General features: G+C 42.7%; 1 protein-coding gene across 1 annotated transcript in view; it reads left to right on the plus strand.

Moving 5' to 3' along the window:
• Window positions 1-24,539, plus strand: part of DOCK5 (dedicator of cytokinesis 5) — a 227,492-nt gene that overhangs the window by 111,975 nt on the left and 90,978 nt on the right. The window contains exons 10-16 of the mRNA XM_080674976.1: window positions 2,820-2,949; window positions 5,640-5,712; window positions 9,373-9,515; window positions 12,248-12,373; window positions 18,489-18,613; window positions 20,143-20,241; window positions 21,489-21,561. Of these exons, the coding sequence (XP_080531102.1) occupies window positions 2,820-2,949; window positions 5,640-5,712; window positions 9,373-9,515; window positions 12,248-12,373; window positions 18,489-18,613; window positions 20,143-20,241; window positions 21,489-21,561 (769 nt within the window). The remainder of the gene's footprint in view (window positions 1-2,819; window positions 2,950-5,639; window positions 5,713-9,372; window positions 9,516-12,247; window positions 12,374-18,488; window positions 18,614-20,142; window positions 20,242-21,488; window positions 21,562-24,539) is intronic.

Consider the following 24,539-nt stretch of genomic DNA (forward strand, 5'->3'; position numbering starts at 1 on the left):
GCGGACCAGTAGTTGTATTGCTAGCTTTACCCAGTGGCCAGATAAGTTTCTATTGAATGAGTACAAAAAACATTTTACATAAATTTAAAGGCTCGCTTTAAAATTAAATACCCATTGCATTTTGAAGTTATTTCTTACATGTTCTTACAAGCTAATATCTTTTAAAACTATGATACTTTGTAAAACACTGTGTAATATGAAGTGAGAATTCTCATGTTCTGTCCCCGATGTGTTAAGTGTTTTGGGGGAATCAGGTGTATCTGGGCTGGGGAGGGTTGCCATTTAAAAAAAAAAAAAAAAGGTAGATCAGGCAGAACTCTGGGCTGGAGCCTTTTGAGCAAGAACTTGAAGGGAGTGGGCAGTGCTCATCAGGGGGACTAGCATTTCCCCAGCATTTCAGAACCAGGTGACAGCTCAGGCAAAAACGGGATCCAGACTTTCTTGTTTGCATATATGTGAATGGCCTTCCCCTTTCCTCCTCCTCCTTTCAAGGTAAGAGAAGTGATTCTATATATCCATCAAGACAAGGAAATTTATTGGGCTCTAGCTTGGGGCATGGTGACTCTATTTCACTTGGGCTAAGAACTTTCTCTGGATTCTCTCACTTTGTTTTGACTTCAGTGCTTGAAATACCCTAGAGCTGCTGCCTCCTGCTCTGGAAAGACTGAGAAGGCAAGTTTCCCCAGCTCCCATTGGGCCTAAAGGAGATACGCCCTTCCTTTTCCCCCCTTTTTTCCTTAAGCCACACCCATATTTTACCTCCACACCCTCTCACCACTTTATGGCAAGGTAGAGCGCCAATGAAGTGATGGGAAGGAGCAGTGGCCCCAGTATGGTTTTGTCCATTCATTTTTCATTATTATTCATTTCTTCTATTAACATCCCATCCCTAAGACAGGCATGGTTTAATGCCTATCTGCACTGACCCATCTGTATCTTCACCACCTGATAAAGGTAGATAAAAAAGCACTTAGAACTAACTCTTCCCAAAACCTGCCCCCAACACACAGAGTATTTCCTCATTTCTAAGATATGGGAGTTTTTTCCCTAAAATCAAAAGGCATTTATCAGTCACTGTGTACATTATAAAGAAAACACATTTCAAAAAGTCATTATTGGGCCCTGGCTGGTGTAGCTCAGTTGGTTGGAGTGTTGCCCTGCACACAGAAGGCCTCGGCTTCTATTCCCCATCAGGACACATACCCAGGATTCAGGTTCCGTCCTCGGTTGAGGCAACCAATAGATGTTTCTCTCTTTCTCCCTCTCCTTTCCTCTCTCTAAAAATCAATGGAAACGTATCCTTGGGTAAAGATTTAAAAAAGCATTATTGAATCTTTGGTCCATCATCTAATCAATTCTGCATAGCTGCAATTCATCTCCCTCCCCGATTCCTCCCACCAGCTAGGATCTTCTTGTATTTACATTTCTTGTCCAGCTTTTTCACTTAAAAGAGTGTAGTGATCATTTCCTGGGTCATAAAGCCTTCTTCAAAAACCTTATCAATGATTGCATATTATTAAATAATATGAATGGGCTACAATTTATCTAATGAGTCACCTGGAGCCATTATCTCTCTCTTAACAGAAGTCTTACAAAACCAAGAGTAGAAATTCAAGGTTGATAGTATCATTGTTTGTATTCCTATTCCTATGTGGGAGATTTAAGTAAATTACAGAGGATGGATTTGGAATGATTGTTTTAAAAGTAATTCTTGGTTCAGTAAAAAGGCCTTGGACAGCTGTTTCATGAAAAGAATTTGGGATGCAATTCAATTCTGTTTGGTGCTAAAGTGAATGAGATATGAGAGCTCATTCATGGGTTTCTCAACCATCCTTAAGAATACAAACCAGTGTAGCCCTGGCTGGTGGTTCAGTTGGTTGGAGCCTCATCCCATACACCAAAAAAAGGTTTTGAGTTCGATTTCTGGTCAGGACACATACCTAGGTTTCAGGTTCAGTCCCAAATCAGGGCATGTATGGGAGGCAACCGATTCATGTTTTTCTCTCACATTGATGTTTCTCTCTCTCCTGCTCCTGTTTCTCTAAAATGAATTTTTTAAAAAAATCCTCCAGTGAAGATTAAAAAGAAAAAGAATACAAACAAGTGTAGAACATGAGCTACAAAGAAACCGATATTTCATCTACACATCACTTATCAATCAACATACACACAGGAGCTCTCAATGATGCCTCCTAAAGCAGATGAACGGTTACAGAAAGTGCTGCGTGTAAATGTCTGTGTTATAATTGCCTTGCAGGCTTGTTTGGAAGATGAAATGAAACCAGCATGTGTGGGTACCCAGTAAATGTCAGTACCACACGCGTTTTAATCTCATTAGACACTGAAATGCATCCTGTACTCAGATACATCTTGGCAATATATAAAGTAGCCATGACAAGTGTCCTGATTTTTAAATACTCTGCTTAAATGGATGGACTAGGGACTTTAGATTAAATATGACCTGATTTATAAATTTGAAGTAGGAACTGGGCAATAAATGTTTTTCTGCTGTTGAATAGTCATTTTTTTTCTGAAAAATAGTCATTTTTTTCTTGGGCGCATAGGGAGAAGAGAGCAGGCATTTTGATCTTTCAGCATTGGGAAATACGCTCTGAATGGTGCGCTGTTGTAGAGTGAGACTAAAAAGTGGGGTGGGTGGGTGGGTGGGTAGGGGCTGGGGGGAGGGGAGGAAAGGAGGAGATAATAGAAGATACCTGTGATACTAGCAATAATAAAAATATATTTAAAAATATAAAAAGAGGAACAAAGGTGACAGGTGACACAGTGTGGCCCCTTTGACGTGCTCTCTGCTTCTTTAGGACCTCAGCAGCACAGACCTCATCCGGCCCCGCATCAGCTTCGTGTGCCAGATTATACGGGTGGGCCGCATGGAGCTGAAGGAGGGCAAAAAGCATACCTGTGGACTGCGAAGACCCTTTGGAGTAGCAGGTATGGAACGACCCAGAGACAAATGTAGGATGGTGCAGCCACTGTGAAAGCAGTGTGGGAGGTCCTTAAAAAAATTAAACATAGCCTGGCTGGTATGCCTCAGTGGTTGAGTATCGACCCATGAATCAGGAGGCCGAGGTTCAGTTCCCAGGCGGGGCACATGCCCGGGTTGTAGGCTTGATCCCCAGTAGGAGGCATGCAGGAGGCAGCCAGTCAATGATTCTCTCTCATCATTGATGTTTCTATCCCTCTTTCCCTCTCCTTTCCTCTCTGAAATCAATAAAGACATATTTTTAAAAAAAATTAAACATAGAACTTCTAATCCAGCTATCCCTCTTATGGTTGTATACACAAAAGAATTAAAATCAGGGTCTCATGGAAAGAATTGTACCTCCCATGTTCACTGCAGCATTATTCACAACAGCCAAAAGGTGGAAGCAACCCAGATGCCCAGTGATGGATGAATGGGATAAACAAAATGTGGTATGTCCATACGATGGACTATATTCAGCCTTAAAAGGAAGGACGGAAATTCTGACACCTGCTACAGCTTGGATGATCCATGAAGTTATTATAGGAAGTGAAAACAAGTCAGTCACAAAAAGATAAATGATTCTACTATATGATTCCACTTACATGAAGTATGCATAGAATGGTTAAATTCATAGACACAGAAAGTAGAATGGTAGTTGCCAGGGGCTGGAGGAGGACAGGAACTGCCTGGGGAGTTAGTGTTTAATGGGGACAGAGTTTCAGTTTGGGAGGATGACACATTGTGGAGGTGGGTGGTGGTGATGGCTGTACAACCAACCATCTGGATGGACTTCATGCCACAGAACTGCCCACTTAAATTGGCCCTGGCCGGGGCGGGGGTGGGGTAGGGGGGGGCCTCAGGTGGTTGGAGCATTGTCCTGTGCCAGCGCAGAGTCCTGCCCGCAGCAGGCCCTCCGTCCTGCCTCGGAATATCCTCCCTGCCTACGGCCACATGTTGATTACTGATTTTAGTCCAGTAAAATTGTCCCTGGAAAGTGCCTGTCTAGGAAATTAATCTTCAAAGGCAACACTGTGTTTGTAACTGCGTTCAGAGAGGATCCATGCCTTAAATCAAACCCTACAACCTTCCAAGAGGCCCTTCCTTTCCTCTGTAGTTTGTTAAATTGAGAAAATATATTTTCAGTCTCATGTTGAAATTTTGGTCACTAGGTAGTTTTGAAAGCCATCAGTGAAATGTCATAATTTTGCTCCTGGAACAAGGGCCCAGAAACCCCATGTTATCGGGGTTGTGCGGGTAATGAGGCGGCCTCTATATCCTGAGGGACTGTATGTCTTCATCCCCAGTCCAGCCCTGCCCTCCAGCTGCTGCTCAAGGGCTGTCAGTCTGTGACCAGAGGGCACAGCATCACCTCCTGACAGAATTTAAGTGAAATCTCAGAAAAGGCAAGAGGCTGGCCCAGGGCTGGTTCGCGGTCTACATGACCATCTATTGATCTAAGGAGTTAAGGCATAGTAGAGGTCATTGTCATTCAGAGTGAGCCAAGTATTGGGAGAACATCAAGCAGGAATGTTTGGTTGTTTTTCTGTATCAGGTTGTGCGTGTGCATGTGCGTGTGTGTGTGTGCGTGTGCGTGTGCGTGTGCATGTGCATGTGCGTGTGCGTGTGCGTGTGTGTGTGTGCATGTTCAGGGCATGGGGTGTGATGGGAAAGGGGAGATTTCCTTGCTCTGACCCTTGATGCCAAGTATCAGCAGCGCTTAGGAGTAACTAGATGTGGCAAAGACAAACGAACTGCCTATTCGTTTTTGGGGGGGTTGGGAGGGGGTGTCAAATATAAGTGTTGCAGGTTTGGTGTGTTATTTGTACAGTTTTGCAGGGTTCCATTGAAGGCTGACAGCAGGGGGATGCCAGGCCCTGCCTCTCGCCATGGGCCCTGCCGGATTTCAGCAGCTGGAGAACGGCCCATTTACTGCAGTAAACAGCAGGGGATTGTTAGGTTCAGTGATTTGGCCCTGTAATCACTTTTGGCTCAGATCCTGGCTTGAACACTTAAAACTGCTGACCTAGGGCAAGTTCCTTACCTGGGCTGTGCTCAGTTTCTCATTGCTTAAAGTGGAGCTCACAATGTCTGTATGGGAGATAATATATATGCGAGAGGCTTAGGGCAGTACTGTATTTATTGTGCTTCTTGCCCATGGAAAAGTAGGCCCCTCTGGAATCTCCCAGGCCTGGGGCTGGCACTCTGGCTTCCCTTTGTTCAAGTGTGAATCAGGTGAGAAGATGGTAAATGAGGGACAGCCGACCACTTCAAGTCCTGTGTTTCCCTCCCAGGCCTCTTATTCTGTTGTCACTTGTGCCAAAAATGTGTGTTCTCTAGGCCTTTGAATGCAGGCTCACTCAAAAGCCATCAGGGTGTCCAATTTCTCAAGAATTTAGCAACTGGGTCTTGTAGAACTTTGAAAAGAGACTAGTTTGCAGGGTTATCAGGAAATCTGAGCCCCTGCAGGGGGCAGCTCCTGTCCTTGCTCTTTGCTGGGCTGGCACACTGGGAATCCTTGTTGGCAAAGAAATCGATGTCTCTGATGTGGCATCTTCCTCCCCCAGTGTCCTAAGCTACTGATACTCTTAGTTCTCCTTAGGAACCCAGTGAGGCCTGAAGTAATTAGTGTCTTTCATTAAGCTTATCTTCTTCCTAGTGATGGATATCACCGACATCATACGTGGGAAGGTGGATGATGAAGAAAAGCAGCATTTTATTCCCTTCCAACAGTAAGTACTTGGGCGTTTGTCCCAGGCGACTTGGGACCCAGATTAGCACTTTGAATGGTGTTAACGCAGAACCAGGGGCGGGAACCATTTGCTTGGAGAAGGAAGGTTGTCAGAGAGGAGCTGGCAGAAGACTTCATTCGAAGTCCTTTATACTGGACTCCAATTGCAGAGCGTAAACGGAACTTTGCTGAATCTACCGAAATGACTGAAGGAGTAAAAGGGACAAATCTGTGTCTGTACTACAAACCAGAGAATGGTGCCTTAAGTGTCAGAAATGCCAAAGATATCTGTGTGTGTCACCTGGAACAGGTGTCATGGAAGACAAGGAATCAGGTAGGACAGCGCAGGCTTCTCAAACAGGCACACGCAGGCGAGCCACCTGGGACCTTGTTAGAATGCAGAATGTCTCATGTTCATCCAACAAGTGTCCAGGTGATGCTCATGCTGCTAGTCAGGGACCACACCTGGAGTAGTGAGGTTCAGGAGGTGTGAGAGTGAAGGCTCCCTACTCTGAGGTTCCTGCAAATTGAGGGAACGCCAGCTGGGAGGACATATAGCAGTTCCCTGAGGAGCTTTCCTAGAGTCGGCCTCCATACTGAGCTCGAGTCGGAGCCCATGTGGGCCATTGGGACGCCGCTGGGGAGCAAGTCTCAGTCCCCGTACCTCTGAGGAAGCACCTGTGTGAGCGCTAGGACTGGCCCCTGCAGCCATGCTCTGCCTACCCCGTGCACAGGTGGTGGCTTAGGTGAGCTGGGGGCGTTGCTAGGACTGATTCCCAACAGCTTAGTTGTGTCAGTGACAGAAGGTGATTTTTTAAGCTTGTAGCTGTCACAACAGATCGATATGACCAATTGAGAATTCTACAAACTAGCCGAAGGGTATTTATATAATACATATTTTATTAGTAATAAATAATATGAGATGAATATAATTTTATGAACAAGAATAGATCCAGAGACAAATGGCAGGGAAGGGGGTGGTTAGAGAGCAACCAAAGGACTTGTATGCATGCATATTAGCATAACCAATGGACACAGACACTGGGGTGGTGGGGCTTGCCCGGGGTGGGAATGGCTTGGGGGGGTGTCAATCAGGGAAAAAGGAGACATATGTAAAACTTCAGACAATAAATAAATAAATAATAATAATATGATTATCTTATTTTAAAATTGTTTAGGAATAATAATAATAAATCAGCAGACAAAGACAAACTATGCAAAAAATGAGAAAATTAGCTAACCATTTAAGAAACATAAATTAGGACCTTGTCTCACAACTTACACCAGTGTAAATCCTGATGATGAAACATACATGTAAGAGCCTAAATATTAAAATATTGAGTTTTAGATAATAATGTTTTATCGAAGGCCTTTGAGTCAGACACCAAAGATTCGACTAAAAAAGAAAATTGATAGGTTTAGCCACACAAAAATTTTAAATAACTTATACATAGGAAAAAAGTAACAAATCTTTGTAATGTGTATGGAGTATTTTTAATACATGAAGAATGAATAGAGGTTCTTAAGGACATAAGGACATACACAAAAGCACACAAGAAATGGCCTTATAAATTCATTAAGAATCAATGAAATGCAAATTATATAATGAGGTTTAGTTTTGGGCTTGACCAAATTTAAAAAATATATAAGATACCAAGTGTTGGGTGGGTGTAAGGAAACATATATTACATATTATATATGCATTTATCTAGTAGCATACAACCTATGTACTGATCTACCAAAAACACGGTGAGGTAGATATTATATGTAGCTTAGTGCTAATTTGAATTATGAGATAACTTTCAAACTCATGAATGCTGCTCCTAATATAATTATCTACATATATTTAGATATATTAAATAGATATAACCTATTACATGTATTAATATAATATATTAAAATTTTATATTAATACATTATATTAAGTGTATTAAATATATTAATATATTCTTATATAATCAGTAAATATTAAGTAAGATATGTTTAAACATAAAAATATAACATATTACTGTATGAAATATATACAAATATATTTATGTAAAAATAACTTTCTATCTATGAATGTTCTTTTTTTTTAAATATTTTTATTGGTTTCAGAGAGAAAGGGAGAGGGAGAAAGAGATAGAAACACCAATGATGAGAGAGAAGCATCGATCAGCTGCCTCCTGCACGCCCCACACTGGGGATTGAGCCCGCAACCTGGGCATGTGCCCTTGACCGGAATCGAACCTGGGACCTTTCAGTCCATAGGCCGACGCTCTATCCGCTGAGCCAAACCGGCCAGGGCTGAATGTTCTTATTATACATAATTAGTATACATTATTATTAGTTATACGCATAATAGGAGCAGTGTTCATGACTGTGAAAGTTATATGAAATATATAATGTGACATAGTATGTTATATATGTATGTGTGTAAGTAAAAGGGGCAGCATTTATGGATATGAAAGTTATTCTGCTCCACATATATTATAAATATATCTAAAATAGGTGCAGCATTATGGATATGAAAGTTAGTTATCTCAAAGGTACTTCTGTATATTGGCTTCACCTGGGAGGGTTTCTTTCTTTGGTGTGTACCTCCCTATGAATTTCTGCACCAGCTCCCGTGTATCAGCCCTGGCGAAACAGTGCGCCTGAGCTCGTACCCACCGTGTCAGAATGCATGCTTGGCGTCTCGGAGGTGACCAGCCCTAATTTGACTACCGCTCATTGTGCGGCAAACAGCCACTGTAAAGCTTTCACGATGCAAATTGCAGCCTGTGGCATTTAACTCTGAAGATTTATGGCATTTGCTTTTATAACTTACCCCAAAACAGTACAGTGTATTTATAAGAGAGTTTTACTAGTATATGTGCACCCTGCTCGTCCTTCTCAGAGGTGCATTTGAAAGCAACTTGGATGACAGCAAGCCCACTTTCAGCAACATGTTGCAGTGTTCTCCGTATTGTTAGCATACGGATCTGAACCCCACAGGGAAAGCTGGCCTGCTGAGTGGGCAAGAGAACAAACCACGGCCGAGAAGACTGGGGAGCATTGTGCTGCACCCGGCGATGTGTAGTGGCTGATAGCGCTGGGCTGTCAGCAGGATGGGGCTGTGTTAGGTTCTTTGATCGTCTGCCCGAGCCTCAGGCTGATGCGACCGATGACGTGAAACTTGTTCCCTGGTGCCTGCACTGCTGCAACCCTACATACAGTCGTCACAGGGGAATCTAAGAATGCGCCCCAAAGCCCGCACACGTACTGCTCTGGGACACTGAGTGTTGGCACTAGATGGGGCCTTCGGGGCACATGAGCAGGCCCATCTCCTTGCAGAAGAGGACACTGAGGCCCAGGGGGGGAGACAGATGGGCTCGCTGCCAAGTTGAGTCAGAACTGGAGGCCTGGTCTCCTGGCCCTTCCCCGTCCTTCTTCAGAGCCATTACAGCAGCCTCTCCCTCTCAGGAATTGTCTTCCATTTTACTTGTTCATACTTGGCCATCAGTTTTGTTTGTTCTTGGGTATGTTTCTTCTTTGCCCCAAATCATTTGCAAGATGAATTTGGTGTCTACGCCAGGCACCCAGTGGAAAAAGAAGAAAAGATAGAGTCTCCTAGTTAGCTGTGTTTAGTGCTACAGAAACGTCCTCCTTTTTACTTACCTCTCAATTCTGACCTTCCCAGAATCGCCATGGAAACCTATATCCGGCAGAGGCAGCTAATCATGTCACCCCTGATAACATCCCAGGTGATCGGGGAAAATGAGCCACTCACTTCAGTCCTGAATAAAGTGATAGCAGCGAAGGAAGTGAACCACAAAGGACAAGGTACACAGCTGTGTGCTCCGCTGGGAGGGGCGGGGCAGGCATTCAGAGCCTGGCCTGGGACTCCCGCCCTTTCACTGCCTTCCTCTGGGGGCTTTGTTATGTTTTTTGCCCACCTCAGCTTCCTGCTGAAGGCATTTAATAATGAAGAGCACCCAGAATGCACCCATCACAGCTCTAGGTAAATGCACAGACAGAGAATTTTGAGGATAACTATGTCCCACTCTCTGAATGTGTTTATCCCCTTACATTTCCTAAAATTGAGAGCAAGGAGACCAAAGCAACATGTAGTAATATAAACTAATTGGCTGTCTAGCAAAATGTTTTCAGTTGTTTTTAGTACTTCATATGTTCTGTTGACATCATTTTAACCAAGAGAAATTCTGCTTATTGAAACTGCATTTTAAATTCAAAATAATAAGGGAAAATAGTTAAAATTTTAAATTTAAATACCAAGATAGTGATGGTTTTGGGATAATTTTTGAAGATTGAGTAATTTTTTTTAAAGGTTACTCTCTCTCTCTCTCTCTCTCTCTCTCTCTCTATATATATATATATATATATATATATATGTATGTATGTGTGTGTGTATATATATATATATATGTATAGTTGATTTTTTATAGAGAGGAAGGGAGAAGGATAGAGAGTTAGAAACATCGATGAGAGAGAAACATTGATCAGCTGCCTCCTGCACACCCCCTACTAGGAATGTGCCCATAACCAAGGTACATGCCCCTGACAAGAATTGAACCTGGGACCCTTCAGTCCGCGGGCCGACGCTCTATCCACTGAGTCAAACCGGTTAGGGCTGAGTAATTTTTTTTTAACCCACCCTATAATTGTCTTCCAAAGTGGAGGCAATCAGAAGACAAGTTGTTTTCAGCATATTTAATTTCCCCTATATTAACAATTATTCTTTATCCTGAATGGGAAAGACGTGAGGAATCGTTAAGAAATTAAAACAAATAACTATATTTCTGTTGTTTTGGAATTTCTAATCTTAAGATATAATTTGTTAAAGTAAAAAACCCTTACAATTAAATAAATATTCTGTATATATAACTTATTTTAACAAAACTGGAAAAAGGTCATTTTTTGCTGCTTAACAAATCAAACACTATTCAAATGTTTTTATGCTCTTCACAAATATTTTTTGTGGTTGCATGATATTCCATTACTTGAATTTCAGAAAATGAAATCTCCTAGGTAGAACTTAAGTGTTCTCTAATTTGTCACCAATGTAAGTTTAAATAACTCTACTATGACTATCTTTATACATCAGCTTTTCCCGTATTCAGGACTGCCGCCCCCAAAAGTTCCCAGAAGTAGGATTTCTGGGTCAAATGATGGCAACAAGCTTAAACCTGGAAACATAGCTATAGATTTCTACCAGCGGGCACTAATTACCATCTTGCCCACTTTGCCAACTGATACTTAAAAATCTTTACCTGTTTGGAAGGTTAAAAGTAGACTTCCATATACTTCTCTTAAATAAGTAAAAAAGCGAAACAAAAAACTACTCTTCATGTGTATTTGTGAGTTTTCTAAAGTTTTCCTTCTTAGCACTTTATATAATAAAGATAATCTTATTTAGGACACATATTTTTCAATTTTCAGTTTGCCAAATAGTTATAAACTTCTTGTATTTCCCTGTGAATTGTCTATTCATGTCTTATTTATTTGTAAGGATCTTAATGTTTTTTCTTCTAATGAGTAGTATAAATTCCTAAGTATTTATAAGTATTTCCACCACTTTATAGTGTACTTTTTATTTTTATAAATATCAAAACTTTTAGTTTATATAGATAATTCTTTTGCTTCTATGATTTCATTTGTTTTCTCTACTTGAAAAAATGGTTCATTCTCAGAGATGTAGTAACTAACTTTATTTTTTTCTTTTAATTTCCTATCTTTTTTTATATTAGGAATTTATTTTAATCAAAATGTGAGGTGAGAAATTAGATAGATTCTGTTCTATACAGCAGCACATTTACGAAATTGTTGTGTTTTTTTCCATAATTTGTTGTGCCTCTGTTGCTATCCTATATAATAAAAGACTAATATGCCTGTTGACCAAATGCAGAATGACCAGTTGCAATGATGTGCACTGACCACCAGGGGGCAGACGCTCAACACAGGAGCTGCTCCCCTGGTGGTCAGTGCGCTCCCACAGTGGGAGTGCCGCTCAGCCAGAAGCCGGGCTCATGGATGGTGAGCGCAGTGGCTATGGCGGGAGCCTCTCCTGCCTCTGCAGCAGTGCTAAGGATGTCCGACTGCGGGCTTAGGGAGTGGGCCTAAGCCATCATTCAGACATCCCCCGAGGGCTCCCGGACTGGGAGAGGACGCAGGCCGGGCTGAGGGACTCTGCCCCCCCTCCACCCTCCAGTGCACAAATGTCATGCACTGGGCCTCTAATATAGTACTTAACCTCATAGTTTCCATGGATTCACATAACTTTTTTTACCAGTAATATCATGTATTGCTAGAGCTTTACAGCATTTTGGTATCTAGCTTCACTCCCCCCACCCAAAGTAAACATCTGTTCACTTCCCTGTCAAATTCTCAAGAAGTCCTAATGGAGTGTCATTAAGATTATAAGTTAACTGGGGGAGAATTTTCATCCAATAACACTGCATCTGTATATCATTACAACATATTTTTCTCAGTGTGGGTGTGTGTTTATTATAGAGATCATACAGAGAACTGAAAGTTTATCTTTTATTTCTTTAAAGGACTTTGGGTATCCTTGAAGCTATTGCCAGGTGACCTCCCGCAAGTTCAGAAGAATTTTTCACACTTGGTGGATAGATCAACAGCAATCGCCCGGAAAATGGGCTTTCCTGAAATAATACTTCCAGGTAAACATTTGGCTTGAGTCACCTGCTCTGCTAGGATTTCCTTCCATGAAGTAGTTACTTCTAACAGCACAGTTGAAACATTACAGATCTATCAATTTAGTTATCTGCAGTCAGTGGTATCAAAACAGAGGGAGATACAAACAGGGTTGCATGCAGTACCTTAAAAAGCTACCCAGAGCCCTGGCCAGTGTATGTCAGTGGTTAGAGCGTCAGCCTGTGGACTAAAAAGTCTCGGGTTCGATTCCATTACGTACCTCCGTTGCAAGTTCCCCAGCCCCGGTAAGGGCACATGTGGGAGGCAACCAGTTGATGTGTCTCTCTCACGTCAATGTTTCTCCCTCTCTCCTCCTCCCTCCCTTCCACTCCCTCTAGAAACCAATGGAAAAAATATCCTTGGGTAAGGATTTAAAAAAAAAAAAAAGGCTACCCAATGTGCAAGGCCAACATAAAGCTTCTGAATGTCACTCAAATTTTCAGTTCACTCTCTCTTCCTTCTATGTTCTGCACAAGCCTGTCTGCAATGCTTCCCTAGACCAGTGGTCAGCAAACTCATTAGTCACAGAGCCAAATATCAACAGTACAACGATTGAAATTTCTTTTGAGAGCCAAATTTTTTAAACTTAAACTTCTTCTAACGCCACTTCTTCAAAATAGACTCGCCCAGGCCGTGGTATTTTGTGGAAGAGCCACACTCAAGGGGCCAAAGAGCCGCATGTGGCTCGCGAGCCGCAGTTTGTAGACCACGGCCCTAGACCATCGTTAAGTTGAACTAAATGGCACAGGTCCTCTGCCCCGAGAATAATCTGCTTCATTTGTGAGTACCTTTCCTCACGGAGACATCACCAGCATCCTGGGCTCCTTGCTGGGAAACGGCAGCGAGGAGCTGCAGCTCCGTCTCAGCTGGACCGTCAGCTTCATTTGCTTCAGCTCCAGCTGTGTTATTGGCAGTCCCTGTACTTGTGGTGACAGAACGTAGATATTCTGCAGTTTCTTTAGTTCCATCTGATTTGCCACCACATGTTGGTGATCTGCATATGTGTTTTGTTGTATTCACTGATTTAACCCATTTAATTTCTTCTTTTTTTTTTTTTTTTGTTAAGCCTTACCCAAGGATATTTTTTCCACTGATTTCTAGAAAGAGTGGAAGGGAGATGAAGAGGGAAGGAGAGAGAGAGAAACATCAATGTGAGAGAGACATCGATCGGTTGCCTCCTGCACATGCCCCAACTGGGTCTGGGGATCAAACCTGCAACCTAGGTATATGCCCTGGACCGGAATCGAACCCGTGAATCTTCAGTGTGTGGGCCAATGCTCTAACCACTGAGAACACTGGCCAGGGCCTATTTAATTTCCTAATCTTCATGTTAGTAAAAGGAAATGATTCCCTCAGGGAACTTTATATAAAATATAAAATACCACTTTATTATATTATATAAAGATTGAGTAAAGTGTATAGTTATAAGCAAATATTAAAATATGAATATATGAAATCTATTTTATAGGTAGATAGAACATATAAGTAAATAATCTTTGGCATATTAGAAAAATTCTAGAAAACCAAGCTCTTATCTATTCTATAAAAATTCAGCTCCTTTTAAAGTAACACAAGGCCTTATTTCCCCTTTGTGAAATTAATGAGCTGTAATAATTTGTTGCTTCCCAGTTGATTCTGGTGATGGGCCAGGTTTGAGAACTATAGAGGTAGACCTAAGTCCCTCACCTTGGAGCTTCCTCTCATCCCCATTTAAACAGGCCCTTTGCTCTACCCCACCTCCCCCTCCAGCAAAGGCGCTCTCCTCTCTGCTGGCATCTTCCAGCTAGATTCCTGGAAGTGATTATACTCTATCTCTGCTTTCATACCTGACAGTCACCCTCTGGCCACTCCAGAGTGGCTGTCACTAGAGTCACCAAAGATTGCGGTCACTAGGCCAAAGGATGATTTTTAACATAATGGTTGTTTCTGGTATTTCTGCAGCATGTGATACTTGGTCACTCCTTATTGAAATACTCCCCCTTCATCATCAGTGACCCACCTCTTCGCGTTCTCCCTGAGGCCTCTGCTAGGACTCCTGCCTCCTTGTCATCTTCTGCTCACCTGTAGATGTCAGCTCCGCTCAGTATTTGGCCCTTACGCACGCCCTGTATTAGTTTGCTAGAGCTGCCATAGCCAAGTCCCACGGACTGGGTGGCTTAAGCCACGGAAGTTTATTTCCTCACAGTCCTGGGGGCTGGAAGTCCACAGTGAAAGTGTCAGCAGGTTTGGTTTCCTTTGAGGCCTCTCCCCGTGGCTTACATGTGGCCACCTTCTCCCTGTGTCCTCACATGGTCACCCCTTCGTCTGTGTGTCTGTGTCCTAATGTCTTCTCGTAAGGACACCGGTCATGTTGGATTAGGGCCCAACACATGACCTTATTTCATCTTACCTTTTAAAGGGCCTGTCTCCAAATACGGTCAAATCTTGAGGTACTGAGGGCTGAGACCTCAACCTAAGAATTTAGGGGGACACAATTCAGCCCATGACAGGCCCCCTTTGCTTCTCACCTGCTTTCTCTCCCTAGGTGCTCTCACCTACTCACTCGGCTTCTGTGTGTTAGTTGCCTCCAAATCCATCTCTGTCGCCCCAGGGCCACTCCCTTGAGCTCGGTACCATGGATCCAAGTACTTCCTGCCTCAGGGCCCTACTAGATACTGTTCCCTGACTGCGCTCCTCTCCTCTCTTTAGTTGCTTAGTTCTTGCTCAGAGTTCCCAGTTGGGACGTGTAACCCTGTGCATCTTCTGTTGAGTTTTATCAACAGAGAGCGGTCCCCTCTCCAGCCAGATGCACAAATAAGAGGTCTGAAAGTCACTCTGGACCGCTCCCCTCCCTTTCCTTTACACCTCACTCAAAGTTCCTGGACAAGACCTGCCAGTTTTACCGTTAAAAGGCCTGTTAAGTCCACAACCTTGCCCAGCCCGCATGGCTCACTGGTTGAGCGTTGACCTATGAACCAGGAGGTCACTGGTTCAATTATTGGTCAGGGCACATGCCCGGGTTGCAAGTTTGATCCCCAGTGTGGGGTATGCAGGCAGCTGATCAGTGATTCTCTCTCATCATTAATGTTTCTATCTCTCCCTCTCCCTCCTTCTCTGAAATCAATAAAAAAATATATTTTTTAAAAAAGCCACAGCCTTCTCTCTGTCTCCATTGCCACTATCTGAGTGGTAGTACTGTTATCTCTTCCCTGGACAACTGCCATCCCTTCCTAACTGGTTTCCCTGTTTCTGCTTGCTCGCACTTCATTTCCTCTTCTCCATGCCGCAGCATGAGTCAGCTTTTATGAAAGCCTACCTAATTTTGTCCCCTCCTCCCATGCTGAAAACATTTTGATGACTTCTGTTTACGTTTAGGACAAAGGCACAAATTCTTAGCTTGGCCTGCAAGCTTAGGGAGACATTTCTCCTGCCTGTCTCTGTAGCCTTATCTCACATCAGACACCACCTCCCATTGGGAACACTTCATCATTGGTCGGCTACCTCTGGGCCTTTGCGCATGCTGCTGTTGCTCTCTCTCACTCTCATCCTGCCAATGTCAGCTCAAAGGAAGATGCCCTATGCTCCTGACAAGGTTGGAACTTAGGGTTATAATTTCACAGAGCCTGGCCTGTTCCCTGATTTGTGATGATGCATTTCATCGTGTGATTTTCTGATAATGAGCTGCTTGAGAGTGAGGCTCGTGCATGTCTCCCTGTCATCTCCCACTCAATACAGTGCTTGGTACAGAGTAGGTGCTCAGTCAGTGCTTTAAATGAATATTATCTTATCTGATGGTACCATCATTTACTCTACCAACTGCTTTATTGTTGGAAACTGAGGGACTTTCCAAGTGTTCACTTTCATGAGCAATATCACAATGAATATCCTTATGGATAATCATGACCCACTTTTTTTTTTGTTTATCCTCATCTGAGGATATTTTTTTCCATTGATATTTTTAGAAAGAGTGGAAGGGAAGGGGAGAGACACAGAGAGAGAAACATAGATGTAAGAGAGACACATCGATTGGTTGCCTCCTGACCGGGGCTAGGACTAAGCCTGACTGAAATTGAACCCAAGACAGTTCAGTTCGTGGGAAGATGCGCTAACTACTCAGAAACCGGCCAGGGCAAGGCCCACATTTTTAATACTTGGAAATATTACCAGTGAACTTGCTGTGTCAGTTAAGGCTTTTGATACAAATTATCAACTTCTCTACTGACAAAGAATATGTCAATTAAGATGTCAAACTGTAATATATAAATAACCCTTTTTTTCTTCACCCTCACCAGTTGTTAGCACAATCTTAATTTTTTTTCCAGTCAAATAAGCGATAAAAATGATGTGTTGTAGCCCTAACCGGTTTGGCTCAGTGGATAGAGCGTCGGCCTGCGGACTCAAGGGTCCCAGGTTCGATTCCGGTCAAGGGCATGTACCTTGGTTGCGAGTTCATCCCCAGTAGGGGGTGTGCAGGAGGCAGCTGATTGATGTTTCTCATCGATGTTTCTGACTCTCTATCCCTCTCCCTTCCTCTCTGTAAAAAATCAATAAAATATATATATTTTTAAAAATGATGTGTTGTAAATATGCACCTCGATTTTCTTGTAGTCCTCCAAGATTTTATTTTTACCCTGGGAGGCAGTTTATGTAGTACAGATGTTGGAGTCATTTTTATAATACTGTCTTTTCACCCAGGAACTAGGCTTACCTTTCATGCATTCCAGGTTTCATTTCTATATCTTAATAACATTTAAATTTTGTCTTCATTGTGGGGAAGAGGGCTACACATTTACTAATTAATTCATTTAAAACTTTTTGTGCTAGTTAACCAAAAATATGACAAGTAGAAATTAGTCTGATATCAGTAAAAACAATTAAGCTGATTTACATAAACATAAAGTATTTGATAGGCTTTCAGAAATAGTGTCTACCTCATCAGGTTGTTATGTGCATTAAATAAATCATTGCATATAAGACACTTTGTTTATTATTATTATTTTTGTTAATCCTTTCCTGAGGATATTTTTCCATTGACTTTTAGAGAGAGCGGAAGTAAGAGGGAGAGACAGAGAGAGAGAGAAACATCGATTGCTTGCCTCCTGCCCACGCCCTATCAGGGCTAGGGATCGAGCCTACAACCGAGATACATGCCCTTGACTGGAATCAAACCCGAGACCCTTCAGTCTTCGGGCCAGCGCTCTATTCACAGAGCCAAACCAGCTAGGGCAGTGGTCGGCAAACTGCGGCTCTTTGGCCCCTTGAGTGTGGCTCTTCCACAAAATACCACGGCCTGGGTGAGTCTATTTTGAAGAAGTGGCATTAGAAGAAGTTTAAGTTTAAAAAATTTGGCTCTCAAAAGAAATTTCAATCGTTGTACTGTTGCTATTTGGCTCTGTTGATTAATGAGTTTGCCGACCACTGAGCTAGGGCAATATAAGATACTTTGAACAGTGCCTAGTACATAGTAAGCACTTAATAAATTAGCTTTCATTATTTCAGATGCATTAAAATACCACACTCTCGCCCTAGCCAGTTTGGCTCAGTGGATAGAGTGTCGGCCTGCAGACTGAAGGGTCCCTGGTTTGATTCTCATCAAGGGCACATGCCTGGGTTGCATTGCAGGCTCATTCCCCAGTGGGCGAGCATGAGGGAGGTAACCAATCAATGATTCTCTCTCATCATTGATGTTTCTACCTCTCCCTCTGCCTTCCTCTCTGAAATAAATATATATATATATTTAACATAAAACATATAACATAAAATAAAATACCACACTCTCAAAGGCATTATTTAAAAAACATGACACTATAAGCCAATAAAATACACCGTGTACTTTATTAGATGGCAATTATTAAACAGAATAAAGACTGCTATTGAAAAGAGTCCATTCTTTGAAAACCACACTTCAGAGACACTTGGGCATGTGTGGAGAGGTAGAGTGAGGTAATGGGAAGAGAACAATACGTAGAAAAAGTGCTGAATGAGTAGCTCGCTATAGAGTCAGACCTGGCTGGCCATTCCTAGTTTACTTAGAGTTTGTCTATCAGAAAACTTAAAAGTGATTCTCTCAGCACCATTCACAGGACGGTTGTCATGTTACAGGAGATGTTCGGAATGACATTTATGTCACCCTGATCCATGGGGAGTTTGACAAAGGAAAAAAGAAGACGCCAAAGAACGTGGAGGTGACCATGTCTGTGTGTGACGAAGAGGGCAATACTTTGGAGGTACGCACCACGGCCCAGAAATGCTCTGCCGTCACACATTCATTCCTCTTTTTTTTAAATTTTTTTTTATTTATCTTTATTGTTCAAAGTATTACAGATGTCCCCTTCCCCCCACTTCTTTACAACAACCAGGGACTTCAGGCCTGGAGTTGATTGTTCTCCACATTAGGGTGCATTTGGTTTTTTATAAGGAAAAAATATGAAACCTGTTAAATTCATGATTAGCCTTGACCAGTTATAGTAAAAAAAACCATTGAGACTCTTATTTTTATATTTCTCCTGAGCTAAGAAACATCTCAAGCCACTACCGGTTTCATGTACACGCTTCTGCTGCAGAGGCTCTTTATCATTCCCAAACTGTGTAGCCCCTTCCAGGCCAAGCCCCTGGGGCTTGAGCGCAGGGGCGTGTGCCCAGGAGGCACTGGGAGGCACTTTTCCTCCCCAGGCGAGTGGAGAGCAGCAGACACACCCATGAGGGAGCTTCCAACTGGAAGCCTGGTGCTTAGAGGTCATGGTTAGAGGTCAGCTACGATGGGCTGTTAGTTTCAAGTATCAGGAAACTGCAGCCCAGAAAGAATAAGTATTTTCTCAGGGAAACACAGGAGTGAGTGGTGGAGCTGGGAATGGGTCCAGGTATCCTGGCTCTCCAATCAGAGTTCCGACTGCCCAAACGGAGAAGACATGGAGAGAAGGAGATAGGCAGGAGGCTTCTTTGTCACAGCTGGCATCTGGCTTCTCTGTCTGAGCCTTAGTTACCTCCTTTGGAATCCAAGCTTCGAACTGCCAGCTCCCTCTGCTCCCCATGTGCCTCGCTGCACAGGCACCTGAGGGACAGCGAGACGCACAGTCCTGTCCCCTCCCCTGGATGTTAGAGTCTTTGAAGGAAACAGTCCACTAAGTGACTGAGTGTTCTGTGTCACAGGACAAGCAGAATGCCGTGGGCCATGCGGTGGGGGTGGTTTATTTGTGCTTTCAATAGAGCCCCTTAGCCTATGAGTTCAAGTACACATCTTCTCCGAGTCGGTCATTTCACGGCTTTGCTGACCAGCTGAGCAGTGCCCCATTGAAGCCTGGTTTACTGAGCCACGAGGTTCATTACTAGGAAGAGACAGCCCTGAGTTTCAGTGAACATGCTGTACCTACACACCCGGTCCTCAGTTTAGAGTCCCCGGGCCCTCACAGCCATGCGCCTGCTCATAGCTGCCGGCCAGCTCACGGGCCTCAGCTCCCGGGAAGGAGAGGGAAGAAAAGAGAGTGTATGTCTGGGGGGAGAGGGGGAGGAGAGAATCAATGTTGTAGCAAAGAGGAGTGTTAGGATGGTGCTGGGTCCCATAGTGATAACCACATTTAGACCCTCAGGTAGGGTTGTAGAAACTCATTCTTACTCTACTCTTCATCCCCAAATGGAATCAGCTCGTGGGTGCCAGTGTCAGGCCTGCACTGGCCATGCGGAGGGCTCGTGAATGCTGTGTGGGGTTCTTTTATTGTTCTAGTAACATTATCTCCTAACTTTTTCTCTCCATCTAAAGAAAGCACTTCATCCCGGCGCTGGATACGAAGGCATTTCGGAGTACAAATCAGTAGTCTATTACCAAGTCAAACAGCCCTGTTGGTATGAGACTGTCAAGGTGAGAATGGCACACCTATCTTAATTAAACCTGGTTCACATTCCTTTCTTCCTTTTACCTACAAATCGTTCCTACCTTATCTGGAAATTTTAGATGGGTTGCCTATGGTGTGCAATAAGAAATGAATTGCTCATTACAATTCTGTATAAGAGTCATATTTCTTGAATGACATGCTCCTTCATTAATGTGTAGAAATTTGAATAGAGAGACTGTTGTAATGATACAATAGGCTGCCAAGATGGTCCAAACCCAAATGGGAACTTTCCCACTCTGCCAGCAGTTGCCTAACTTTATTTGCTTCTTGGCCTCTAACCAAGTTTTCTGGGCCTCTTTTCAGTTTAAATACGTGTATTACAAATTCCAACGTGCTTTTCCGATCAGTCATCTTCTGTGAGCCTCTTAGTAGCCCTGCGACGGAAACATTCCGCGCTGTAAGGCCCTTCTGACTAGGTGCCCGCGACTCGGAGAAGATGCTCGATTCCCAGGCCCTGCAGCTGCTCTAGCACTCTTTCTGATTGCCCACGTGTTCCGAGCTCTCCACAGATAGCTCGGGAAATACAGTTGCATTAATATCTCCATTCAGAAGTAACTATTGCCCACAATTTCATATACTTCAGGTGTTTTCAGTTATGCTGTTTATATAAATTTATACTGTGCTCTTAAAAACTACTTTATCTCGAAGCATTAAAGTTACTCAGAAATGTATTTTTCGATACTTGTATAGTAAGTACTCCATCGTAAATCGTGCCCGGATTTATTTAACCGTTTGCATAAGTTCTCTGCTCTTTTCATTGCCTCATACTTCTGTTTTTCCTGTCCCCCATCTTCATATGAGCAGTAAAATCTTTCTTGTCCCCAGTATGTATCTTTTCCTTCTATTATAGACCCAAATTATTACCATATAAACATACACCTTGCAATCTGAAAGGTCCTGTATGAACCTCAAAGTGCTGATGTTTTCCCTCTGAAGTTTTCCCTATTTCAAACAAGAAAACACTAGAAAAGTGGATTATCTCCATTCTCAGGATCTTCCATAAACAGCAAAGATGATCTTCTCCTGAGAGTCTTTTGGCTTGAAAATAGCTAAATCTTCTTTGAATGAAACCTCCCGCCAAATCTCAGTTTATAGGAATTAGTGCTGGGACAGGACTCTAAAACAGCCTGTTTCCGTAAAACGAGCTATGAGAACAAAGTAATATATATATATATGTGTGTGTGTCAGCTATTGATTTTTTATTATTATGCAGGTATCCATTGCCATCGAAGAGGTTACTCGCTGCCATATACGGTTTACCTTCCGACACCGATCCTCTCAGGAATGTAAGTACCAGGAGGTCTGGGACATCCCCATATGAAACATACTTGCTCTTGCTTGGCGTGCTTGCGTGGGCCTGGAGAACAAGATACTTGGCATCTTCATTTCAGAACTCATTGGTGCTTGGAAATCAGAAAAAAATGAATTTTTCTGGGCTTCTAAAATCTGTTATTATTTTGTATCAGAATTTCCCCAAAATGTGTTCTGTGAACACTAAAATTTTGTAAGATGCTAATAGATGCTCTATGACAAAAAGGGTTTCATAGTCCACAGGAATAGGAAATGCTATAACTTACCTCCCTCTGAAATAGTCTCGCTGTGTGTTGCCTAAAAGTCCTGCAGCAAGAAAACTATTTAACATGAAACTGTTTAATCTGTTGTCTCCCCAAATGACTACTTGTCTCATTTCAAGTCTTCGATTACAGATAAATGCAAAGGCTGCCCTTAAGTGTGAACAGAGAATAAAAATGATTGTTTTCAGATTAATCACAAAATTTCTGCAAGTATCTTGTTCTCATTTAGCACATAAAAATGCAATTTTTTATTTCAAACTGGATGTAGTTGAGCCACCTACGTACCAGACTGCAGGTCAGGCCCTGGGTATGTCCCAGCAGATGGGGCACGGCCATGCTCTGAAGGGCCTCTGTGGGCAGATTAGGAAGGTGAGCAAGAGAAGAAGAGACTATGTTCAGAGCAGGAATACGGCCACAGCAGCATCGAGTTGTGGGGAACATGGAGCCTGGCACCTCACCATTAGGGGATTCATGCATGAGATTTCCTACAACTTAGGTGAGGGCTGAAGGGGAGTGGAAGTTAGCCCAACAGAGAGTGACAGTGCAGAAAAGTGTCTGAAAACCAAAGTGAGCTCACTAGAGCTGAATGTGGGAGCAGGGGGAGCAATCATAATTTCAGGTTGCACAACATGAAATTGCCACTTTGTAGGTCAATGTCAAATGGTCAAATATCAGCAGTTGTGTGTGGCTCTGTGCATAGCATTTATCCAGCCTTAGTTTGTACCAGACACTCAGTGAAGCTCCATTTACACACCACCTTGTTTATATGCACAGTAATCTGATAAAGTACATACTACTTTAATCCACACTTATGTATAAAGAAACTGCGCACAGAGAGGTTAAATCCTTGGTCAAATGCACACTGCCAGGAAGTGGTAGAGCCTGGGTTTACAATCTTGCCAGGTGGGCTGGAGCCAGATCATGAAAGATGAAGGTTCTTTTGAACCCTGTATGGAGGAGCCGTTAAAGGGTGTGTTACGGGCGGTGGGTGGTGGTTTGGTACATGTTTATAGCAGCTTTATTAATAATATTGTCATGTTGGACATAGCCCAGATGGTCATCGAAAGGAGAATGGATAACCATTGTAGAAATAGAGGGAAGAGGTGGGGGTGGCCTGAACTTAGGCGGGAACAGAGGGGATGGAGAAGAATGGCACAGGTTCCAGGGGTAATCAGTACATGGAGATGACATAGCGGCGGCGGCGGTGTCCACACCCACATTTCTTTTTTTTTTTTTTAATTTCTTTATTGATTAAGGTATTACATATGTGTCCTTATTCCCTCATTACCCCCCACCTCCCATTAATGCCCCCACCCCTCTGTTGTCTGTGTCCATTGATTAGGCTTACATGCATGCATATAAGTCCTTTGGTTGATCTCTCCCCTTACCCCCACCCTCCCCTACCTTCCCTGAGGTTTGACGGTCTGATTGATGTTTCTCTGTCTCTGGATCTATTTTTGTTCATCAGTTTATGTTGTTCATTATATTCCACAAATGAGTGAGATCATGTGATATTTATCTTTCTCTGCCTGGCTTATTTCACTTAGCATAATGCTCTCCATCTCCATCCATGTTGTTGCAAATGGTAAGAACTCCTTTTTTACTGCAGCGTAGTATTCCATTGTGTAGATGTACCACAGTTTTTTAATCCACTAATCTGCTGATGGGCACTTAGGCTGTTTCCAAATCTTAGCTATGGTGAATTGTGCTGCTATGAACATAGGGGTGCATATATCCTTTCTGATTCGTGTTTCTAGTTTCTTGGGATATATTCCTAGAAGTGGGATTACTGGGTCAAATGGGAGTTCCATTTTCAGTTTTTTGAGGAAACTCCATACTGTCTTCCACAGTGGCTGCACCAGTCTGCATTCCCACCAGCAGTGCACAAGGGTTCCTTTTTCTCTGCATCCTCGCCAGCACTTGTCATTTGTTGATTTGTTGATAATAGCCATTCTGACAGGTGTGAGATGGTACCGCATTGTTGTTTTGATTTGCATCTCTCTGATGATTGGTGACTTTGAGCATGTTTTTATATGTCTCTTGGCCTTCCTTCTGTCTTCTTTTGAAAAGTGTCTATTTAGATCAGTTGCCCATTTTTTGATTGGGTTGTTTATCTTCTTTTTGTTAAGCTGCATGAGTTCCCTGTAAATGTTGGGATTAAACCCTTATCGTTGATATCATTGGCAAATATGTTCTCCCATGCAGTGGGCTTTCTTATTGTTTTACTGATGGTCTCTTTTGCTGTGAAAAAGCTTTTTATTTTGATGTAGTCCCATTTGTTTATTTTCTCTTTAGTTTCCATTGCCCTAGGAGCAGTATCAGTGAAGAAATTGCTTCGGAATTTGTCAGAGATTTTTCTGCCTGTGGATTCCACTAGTATTTTTATGGTTTCTCATTGTATGTTTAAGTCCTTGATCCATTTTGAGTTTATTTTTGTGTATGGTGTAAGTTGGAGGTCTAGTTTCATTTTTTTTGCATGTATCTGTCCAATTTTCCCAACACCATTTGTTGAAGAGACTGTCTTGACTCCATTGTATGTTCATGCCTCCTTTGTCAAATATTAATTGAGCGTAGTGATTTGGGTCGATATCTGGGTTCTCTATTCTATTCCATTGATCTATATGTCTGTTCTTGTGCCAGTACCAGGCAGTTTTGAGAACAGTGGCTTTGTAATACAGCTTGAAACCTGG

This window comes from Plecotus auritus, assembly GCF_963455305.1.
Source record: "Plecotus auritus genome assembly, chromosome: 6".
Taxonomy (NCBI): domain Eukaryota; kingdom Metazoa; phylum Chordata; class Mammalia; order Chiroptera; family Vespertilionidae; genus Plecotus; species Plecotus auritus.